This window comes from Lycium barbarum, chromosome 4, assembly GCF_019175385.1.
Source record: "Lycium barbarum isolate Lr01 chromosome 4, ASM1917538v2, whole genome shotgun sequence".
NCBI lineage: Eukaryota > Viridiplantae > Streptophyta > Magnoliopsida > Solanales > Solanaceae > Lycium > Lycium barbarum.
The window spans coordinates 29,046,794-29,056,029 of NC_083340.1; the positions used below are offsets into that span (position 1 = coordinate 29,046,794).

General features: G+C 34.9%; 1 protein-coding gene and 1 long non-coding RNA gene across 5 annotated transcripts; one reads left to right on the forward strand and one right to left on the reverse strand.

Moving 5' to 3' along the window:
- Window positions 1–941: 941 nt before the first annotated feature.
- Window positions 942–4,949, reverse strand: LOC132635738 (uncharacterized). 2 transcript variants are annotated; one of them, XM_060352236.1, is made up of 7 exons: window positions 4,592–4,946; window positions 3,550–3,592; window positions 3,372–3,464; window positions 3,220–3,282; window positions 2,654–2,749; window positions 2,487–2,564; window positions 942–1,207 (listed from the first exon to the last, which is right to left on the reverse strand). In XM_060352236.1, the coding sequence occupies exons 1-7, from the start codon at window positions 4,750–4,752 to the stop codon at window positions 1,121–1,123; spliced, it is 621 nt and encodes a 206-aa protein (XP_060208219.1). In that variant the 5' UTR covers window positions 4,753–4,946; the 3' UTR covers window positions 942–1,120. The 2 variants fall into 2 exon arrangements, with proteins under 2 accessions (XP_060208219.1, XP_060208220.1); XM_060352237.1 differs by lacking the exon at window positions 942–1,207 and adding an exon at window positions 1,245–1,757 and having other exon boundaries at window positions 4,592–4,949.
- A 216-nt stretch (window positions 4,950–5,165) lies between these two features.
- LOC132635739 (uncharacterized) lies at window positions 5,166–8,921 on the forward strand. Of its 3 annotated transcripts, none has more exons than XR_009580725.1 (3): window positions 5,166–5,362; window positions 6,308–6,503; window positions 6,703–8,921. It is a non-coding gene; the product is annotated as an uncharacterized LOC132635739 (long non-coding RNA). The 3 variants fall into 3 exon arrangements; XR_009580726.1 differs by having other exon boundaries at window positions 5,168–5,362; window positions 8,438–8,921; XR_009580727.1 differs by having other exon boundaries at window positions 5,171–5,362; window positions 8,467–8,921.
- The last annotated feature ends 315 nt before the right edge of the window (window positions 8,922–9,236 follow it).

A 9,236-nucleotide genomic window follows, 5' to 3' on the forward strand; every position in this document is an offset into this window, starting at 1 on the left:
TTTAGTGTTATGACTTCTTTAGCAGTTTTGGTGTTCAATTTAAATCGTTATTTCTTTTTTCCCGAACTTCTCTTCTTTACATTTTCTGTAAGCGTACCTTTACCATTTTCTGAGCTTATTATCATTATTTAAATATCCTATGTTTTTCTATTGCAATTATCTCCTACTTCATCACGTGAACCCCACCTTAATTGTTTTTTGCAATTATCTTCTAATTCTCCATGCGAGCCCCACCTTAATTTTTTTAAATCTCTATTATTATAGAAGAGTAAGTCTCACCTTAAATTTGTTTTTTTTTTCATTCCTACTATTATAGAAGATTGAGCCCCACCTTAATTTTTTTTTATATATATAATTTTTCTACTATTAAAGAAGATTGGAGCCCACTTTTTTTTTCTTTTTTTAAGGGACTGACGATGATCAATATAAAAACCGATGTTTCTATATAGTAGTAATCCTTAGGCGGGGATGTACGGAGGAATCTTTTGCAATTTTCATAATCAATTGAACTAAATATGAAAAGAAAATGCACATGTGCGTTTGGATGGTTATTATGTACCGGGAGCGATTAAAGCTGCACATGTACCTTTTAAAAGTCGCTAGTGATTGTGTCTCAGATTAAATTAGTCTTTAAAAAGAATTAATATTTTACTCAGTCTTGTGCATTGAGTTGTATGTCCTATACCATAACAGGAGAAAGGACGGAAGAAGCCAAGTTTTATTAAATGATTTACCTGTCTATAGGGAATTAATTTCTTATATAAAGACTCCCAAGTGCCTTCAACGGCCCTTCTCCTTTACGGGTATGAGCTTTTCATGTTGTTTCAGTCGTCGTGGTGGAGGGGAAGAAAGGAATGTTGTATGTGACATGACTATTCCTGTTGTCAATGACTAATAAAAGCGCAATGGCTGGTGAAATGGTGATGTTTGACGCCTCATCAGATGCAACATCTATTTGTTTTATTCTATAAAATGTACAAGTTTATATTTACGTGACTGGTCAGTCTTGATCCAGCAACGATGGTAAGCAACTGCACTATACATTATACTGTATATTACTCGTATTTACAGAAAGCTATATTGAAATCGCATTGACTTCCGAGCTACTGCGGGTACTAGCTCAGTAAGCCACACCACCAGAGAAAGTATCCCCGTCGTGAAGCACAGATTCTGTCAGCCAGTAGCCATCCCAAGACCCGCCAACACGCTGTAAATTACAAGTCATATGTCTATTATCTTCTTCAAACAAAATGAAAACGAGAGAAAGAAAATGAAAATCCCAATGTAAGCAGAAAATTTAATTGGAAATATTAAGTATTTAAGTGGAGATAACGCGCTGTGCCACAATATTTCCATAATAGAGTATTGCTACTTTCGAAATCCATGTACAACAAGTGTGAAATTAAACTAAGAATAGTTACATAACTTAAGAATACAAAACTAGTTTTCATGTCAACATGTGTGAAGGAAGCACAGACACAGTCAACCACTTGTTTTTGCATTGTTCTGTTGCTACACAGGTATGACAGATATTTTAAAGTATTTTGTGACTGAATTGGTCACAAGATCTACCTCTAATTTCCTAAAGTACTGGAGAAGAAAAGGGCTACAAAATGCAATGAATACCACATGGAATACAATACCAGCACGTATCTGGTGGGTGTCACTGGAAGGAAAGAAATAGAAAGTCATTTGAAGGACCAGCCAGCACTACTTTAAAGAATGATGATTTAATCTGATTGTATCTTTCTGTTCCCCTGTTGGCGTAGAATGGATTTTGTAAGTGACCCTGAAACCCTATTACAGTGTATAGAGACTTTGCATAGATAGTCAGGGTTTCTCTTTTTTTTTTTTTTTGGGGGGGGGGGGGGGATCAATCTCTGTTTTCACTTCTCTCAGAAATATAAGCTGGAAAAGAGATCTTCATTCATACAAATAGGACATGATGAATTGCTTGAAAGCTACTCAGAAAACAGATCGGTACAGTTTAACACAACGTTTCCATGTATGTGAACACTGGTATAAGTGCTTATATGGGGTAAATATCCACGTTCAGTTTTAAGCAGGTCTTGTGTATTTTAGAGAACTCAACATGAAGAGTTATACATGTCATACCCATTTTACATGCATATGTCAAGGCAAAGAAGGAGCTTGGATAATGTAGCCTTTCAGTGCAAATAAATTGATTCTTTTGTTAGAAAACATATTTTGCAGCGTTGCAGTCTCTCTTAATTTTGTTTGGCCCAATATAAATATAGATAAACGGCATAAGGGTTTACTATCTTGAACGCGTTGAAATTACTAATGGATATACATGGAGAATAAAACTACATAACATACTCGATATTTTTCTCTCATTAGTCCAGCTTCCACCATATGCACATTTTCATGGTAATATTTTAAATGAAAAATCTAAGGGAAAAGCAGTTAAAGAAATATCAATTCAAATAAAGTCTTAACAGGGAGGTGAGCAATAAAGAACAAACCTGAACCAAGGTAAATTGGAAGATTTCTTCTTCCTCAGGTCGAGTGCCTCTAACCCAGACACGCTGCTTATACAGATTCTACACAAGCATAGTGGAAATTAGACAATTCTCAAGCTTCTCATGTACTTTCCTGAACATTTGTTAGCAACATTTAAAAACTGACAAACCTCATTTACATGCAAACTGCTCAAAATCTCCCTCTCCTGATGGCCAAGCAATACCCTATAAGTCGAATGATGAAAAATTCGCCTGAATCTTTCAAACTGTATGACAGTAGACCAACCAAGTAAAGATAGGTTTAGTGAATATCACCTTTTTTTAATTCATAGAATAATAACTACAGCCTTTTTTAATTGTTGTCTATGGTGCAGGTATTTTGTTTACGTGCCTTGAGTGGATTGACAGGCAGCTTACTCTTTGAGCATTCATAATGATTGAGCCAATATATGGCCATAATTAATGATTAAGGAGGAAAGCAAAAAAAAAAAAAATTAAACTAATAATACTAAAACGGACCCAAAAAAAGGGTAGCCCGGTGCAAAAAGCATCCCACGTTAGCAGGGTCTCGGAAAGGGCCGCACTTAAAGGGGTGTGATGTAGACAGCCTACCCTAATGCAAGCATTAGTGGTGCTTTCCACGACTCGAACCCGTAACCTATAGGTCACGTGGATACAACTTTACCGTTGCTCCAAGGCTCCCCTTCAAATAAATATTTTGGTAATGATTACTGACCTGACCCAAGTCAAAAAAGCGCCCGAAGTAGGTAGACCTTTGAAAAGGATCGAATCCAGCAAACTATGACAAGAGGTTAAAGATTACAAAACCGCCAGCTTCAGCTTGTGATAAACCATCAGATTCTAGAGAAAAGGATTTTTAGAAATTACTCTGTACATGACTTCAACTCCATAATCGTGATGAGGTTGGTCATTGTACTTCAATGCATCAAGCTGGTGTCGAACTGCATCTTCTGCACTAAACTATTGCAAAACCATAAAGAAAATTGATACATAAGTAAGCGCAGAAACCTCCCAGGTTCCACCTTTAAGTGCTACAAAAACTTACACTTAATCTTGGACCAAATGGCTTTTCCCTACGAGATTCAAGCCTGCAACAGATAATGCAAAATTGCAAAGAATTAATAGAACTTCCCCCAATTAAGGATTGTTGAAGACATAACCTTTCAGATGAGGTGGTCATACAATTCTAACATGGTACAAAAGCATGCAGAGATCATGACTTCAATAACGGTTTATCAAAATTAATTTTCACATGCTTGGGCCAAATACTGGAATATATGAGAACTTAGCTAAACAAACACTATGGAAGTGAAGGATCCATACAGGCGATATTAACTTTGGAACTAAGATTTAAGGCTTAGCCATTGTTGGTACACTTACATAAGGTCTGGTGTCGACCAGAAGTCTCTTTTTTCAGTCTGGTTAGAGATTTGTATGTCAGTATAAAATGCAAGAGTTAAAGAACCTTTAATTCTACAAAACCTCCCGGTTTGTTTTGAAAGATAAACTATTGAGGATTGGAGTTAAATTACCCCAGATAGAGCAGAATGGACATAGAGAATTCAATATAACCGACCCAACTAGTTTGAGATTGTCAAATTGAGACTTCGTTCTTGTTTTTGGTTGTCGAAAAGTTAGCCTGATGGTGTAAGAATCGCACTTAAAACTGAACTGTTTAATGAATTTAAGTTCTTGAAAGCAGCACAAGACATCATTATAGCTGACTCAACGACGTGGTAACTTAACTGTAACCAAGATCAACTATCCGAGGTAAGTGGCAACTTTGGTTCACAAATATACAATTTTTTGTGAAAGTTGTATAACCAAAAAGTATACAAAATCAAAAAATAGCACTAGCATCAGTTCAATAAGTCGCCCAACCCAACTTGTTTGAGATTGAGGCGTAATTGTTATTGTTATTGTATTCATCAGATAAATAAGTCAAACCCCGAGTTCAATCCCTGGAAAAGAAGCAAAATATTGAATAAACTTGTGATTTCCAATTGCAAAACAAACGAGTATAACTACTATCATTTGCACATATGGAAGAACCAAGTTAATACAAAATATTCAAGAAAGATGTGTACCAATCAGAAGAGAGGAAGTCAGGGACATCTGAAGAAGAAGAAGAAGAAGAAGAAGAAGCAGAGATACGAGGACTGTAAGGCTTAGAATATCCAAAAGGTTTGGCGAACATAGACAGAGACTGGGGAGATGACACAGAGGAGCAAAACGACATCGTATGCATGCTTCTCCACGCAAGATTGTAGGAAGAGCTTCAGTTGTGTGCTATTTTGGAAATTGGGAAAGCAACGATTGCATATTAAAACAAAGACTTTGAATTGGAAAATTTAATTTTGAACCGTTTGATTTGATATTGTCCGGAAATCCTATGATCCTGATCGGTGGAGTAAATATCGCAATGACTATAACTTTGTTTTGTATCAATAGCTCTCAACTCTTTTGTCTTATAAAAAAAATCACTCAATCAAATTTTACTATTACTTTACTTTACTTTACTAATAATAATAATAATATATATATTATTATATATAGAAATGGCAGTTGGAAGGACAAACAAGATCGACCAGGGCAAGAATGTAATGTTAAAAGAATGTAATTTTAATGTTTATTTTAGACAAATTTAAAACTAAACTCACTCTGTATATACATTCTTCTTCTTTATTCTAGAATCTACCCGGTCAAAGATATCTATTTTCTCTCACTTCTCCTTCTCTACTTGTGCACGTGGACGCCATCCTCTTCATCCATGTAGAAGCCCTATTTCTCTCACTTCTATTTTTCCTCACATTTCTTCTCTTCCTTTCTCTAGTTATCACTCTTTCAGGGAAGCTTTGGTGAGTTTTCTTCTGCAATTTCTCTTTGTTTTCTTGCTCTTTTTTGTCAGCAGTTAGAATTTTTATTCTTTCAAAGGTTTTCCATCTTTGTTATATTTAATATCTGGTCTGACCTTTCTGTTTAGGTGATCTTGCTATGTTCTTGCAGTTTCTTTGTTGATAATTAAGATTTGTGGGTATATGATAGTTTCGGTTCTTTTGAATGAAATTTCTAGCAAGAAATTCTTCATGTATGCCAGTAGTTATACCTACTTTGTTTTACCTTATATTTCATTAATGAATTTGGTAATTTGACCTACGACTTGAAATTGGGGTTTTGAGCATTCAATCAAATTTTCACCTCAGAATTGGACTAAAAAATAAAAACGTCGTGATTGAGATTGAACATGTAGGTGGAGGTCTAATTCGTGATCAAACACGAGTGTGCACGATTGTATACAACACATTGATAAAATACATGTACTCAAAACACGAGTGTATACCTCTATGTGGGATAGTAAAGTTCCTTTGTAACAGATGTTGAGCTCCAACGGTTAGGGAATCAACTTATCCAAGTGAAATTAAAACAGAAACTCAAACAACATTCCTGTCTTCTCTTTGTTAAAGAGTCAATGTTCTCTACTCTGTAGTTATCAAGTTGATTTCAGTTCCAAGTTATCTTAGTGCTTTTAAATTGATGTATAACATGTTCTTCCTTGATCTCCAGATAAAATTTATTATGTCATATCATTAAAGATGTATGGTCAAACCATCTGCTTAGTTAGCTGGTTCATATTTGTTCCAAAGAAGTTTACTTTATCTGCATTTCATACCTTCTGTTCTCAGACATGCTTAGGGAGTCCAAATACCTGTGTCAGAATTTATACCCCCTAAAAGATTGTACCATAAGTTATACAACATTTTCGAGAGGACATAAGGCCTTAACATTTGACTTTTTGTTGGCAGGTAGCTTCACTTCTAATAAGATATGGAGCAGTTGTGTACGCGAAGAAAAGAAGAAGGCAGTGTGGTTGAACTAGCTTTACATGATCTTCGCACAACATCAATTAATGTCGCTAAGATGATTATTAAAGGATAAAACCCCGTGGTCTCACTAGCCAGACAATAGATTCAAGGCAAACTCTCTAAATACTTAGATGAGGTATGTTCAAATTTATGAAAGTACTCGCTACTCCCGATGCTTCCTTACTAAGTGAATCTTTTACCTATGAACCTTTTTAAAAATTTTGAGAATGTGAGTATCTGTTAAAATTTTATGTGCACTCTAAGCCAGGTTGTTTTATGATATGCTTGAAGTAAGTAGAAATTTTTCTTATTGCTTTTCTTTCTTTTTTTCACAGGAATTATATAACATACACCTGAACTTATGTTTGTTGAACATATGCGTATAGCTCCCGAAGAGAAAAACATATATATAGTTATGTAGGTTCTTCTATATTATCAGTTGTGGTAGTAAATCCATGAAGAGATTACATAGGTCATAGAAGGTATATTTAAGATATGAAAGTATTTAACTCCATCTGTTCAAGAAAATGATTCCATTATCATCTATTCCCCATTTTCCGTTACAGGAAATGTTTCTACATGTTAGACCTTTTAGCTGTGTCAGACCGGCCTAAGTACTTGAATATTCTGAAGTGAATATTTATTATTAGTGTATCAGTAAGGAAGTGTGATTGTTATGTCAAAACAAACAATATTGCACAATGTAATTAGGTCACATATGCTCTGCCTTTTCTCATTATATTTTTCTTACTTTCCTTTCAGCCTTTACCACTTGCATTGAGAATCTCTTCTATCTATACACATAACCCTACTGATTGTTGCCCTTTCATTAAAAAAAAAAACGAGTGTGGTATACAAAAGTCATTTTATGGGTGATAGATGAAGTACAAATTGACTTCTTATATATGCTATTTGGACTGAGTTTGGTTTGGTAATTCAGTAGCTTACTGTTGGAGAACCACTCATTTCCCTATTATATTTACTTCTGTGTATCAATTGGTTTCAAATTGTATCAATTTCTCATGACACAATTGCTTCACATTAGAACCTGATAAGGAAAAGATACTAACACTGAAACAGTGAAACTTGTGTCAAAGGTGAAAAAGGAAAACAAAAGATGCAGAGGTTGATTAGATGAGCACGGTTTAAAGTATAAATTAGGGAAAATCGTGTAGCAAGCTGAATTTAATTGGAATTCGAATACGGTAATGTTATTGGGCTTTGCATTTTAATTTTGTAATAAATTGTTCACGGTCATATTTCGATCATCTTCAGTTGTTTTAAGCCTAAACAGTGCCTTGCTGACCAGCTTTGATCAAGAAGTTAGGCAGCCTATCTTCCTCTTCCTTTAAAAATATACAGTTATTAGCATTTGAACATGACATCAACTGAGATCACTATATAGAGGTTGATTCTTTGCAGCTTAGTCATTCTTTAGTAATGTTGGTTAAACATACAGGAGTTTGATGCAAATTTAGACAAGCCTTTGTCGCTTCACTCAACTTTAAGAGCCCTTTCACTGTGCATTTTTTGAAGATTTAAAACAAACAAATACCTTTAATATCATTTCAAATTGTGGAGAGTTGTATAGTTCAATACCATCCTATGTCTGACGAGGTTTTGGAAATTTGACACTGATATTCACTGGATGAAGCTAGGTTGTATAGTAATGTAAGTTGATTCGCTTCTCTACTCTTTTTACTACTAATGTTTCGCTTGCCATATGACTAGCAACTATATTTTGGTGCAACATTAAATATCTAATGTTTATGATGGATGTTTCTTCTCCCAATGTGATGAAAAACCAGTCTCTCAAGATACCACATTTGCGGTGTGATGAAAAACCACTCTTACATGTAACTGAAGGAACGCGATTGATCAAGATTTTTGGTGAATTAGCATAAAACACAATTATTTGATTTTTGTGTGATTAAAAGTTTAAAACTCCTACACGCTTAACGTTTCTGTAAATTTTTATTGTACTTACGATGACTACTTTATATAAATTGGCTCATCCCTTTTCTGAGTTCCGTTATGATAGACGAGATTTCTAATTCTTGAGTCTTGTAGTAAGGGAAGCTGAACAATTGAATTGGCAGATACAAATTAGGGAGCAACGGGCATGTCATACTGCCTTGAGCACAATCATAATTTGTCGCCACCGGTATCCCATAAAAACTTGACCTACTATTGTCTACATCATAGAAGACTACAACCATGAAGTAGTGGGAATTTTCAGCTTTCTTATTCAGGCTTGTGCACAGCTGTCCAATTATCTTCATGTTGTTTGTTAAAGAAGAGGCAAATATCATTCAAGGTTAAACTTCTACAGCAAAAGGAAATGCCAACGTTGTACTACTGTTGCTGCTAATGTTCTTACTGCTCTTAACTGAATAGTGTATCTCTGTAGGAACGATGAAACAACTACATTTTGTTGTATTTCATCTTCACACTTCCTGTACAAACTTGTCATGACACTTAAAATGTAGCTATATCTTCTTTTTTGGGTTGAACATAGTTTATTAATTGCAGCTCTATCAGTGTTCCTGTTAAACTTTAGTTTAACTTTTGAGCTTTCCGTCCGTGTTGCTTCTAATATGCTTAGTTGGATCCTTCTGTAAGTTTCTTCCATTACAAAAATCATAAGCTATATTATATCAAGAGACACGGTGGTTCACATGGTCAAAAAACTATATGTATTAATTTACCGGTGCTTCAATCTTTGACCTTTTTGGTGTTGGCCCGTGCTACCTCCTTCTAGTATCATAAAAAAAAAGCTCACTTTACCCCCTTAATATTTTGGGTTTGGGAAATAATAATCCCTTCACCTTTTGAGAGGAATAATAATAAATTGCCTTGATCTTAAATC

Excerpts from the sequence above, each read along its gene's own strand:
- LOC132635738 (XM_060352236.1), bottom strand. The coding sequence starts at position 4,752 with ATGCATACGATGTCGTTTTGCTCCTCTGTGTCATCTCCCCAGTCTCTG. Across the intron at positions 3,283-3,371 it reads GAGTTGAAGTCATGTACAGA|TTTGCTGGATTCGATCCTTT; the intron begins GTAATTTCTAAA and ends CTCTTGTCATAG. Across the intron at positions 2,750-3,219 it reads GCTTTTTTGACTTGGGTCAG|TTTGAAAGATTCAGGCGAAT; the intron begins GTCAGTAATCAT and ends ACTGTCATACAG.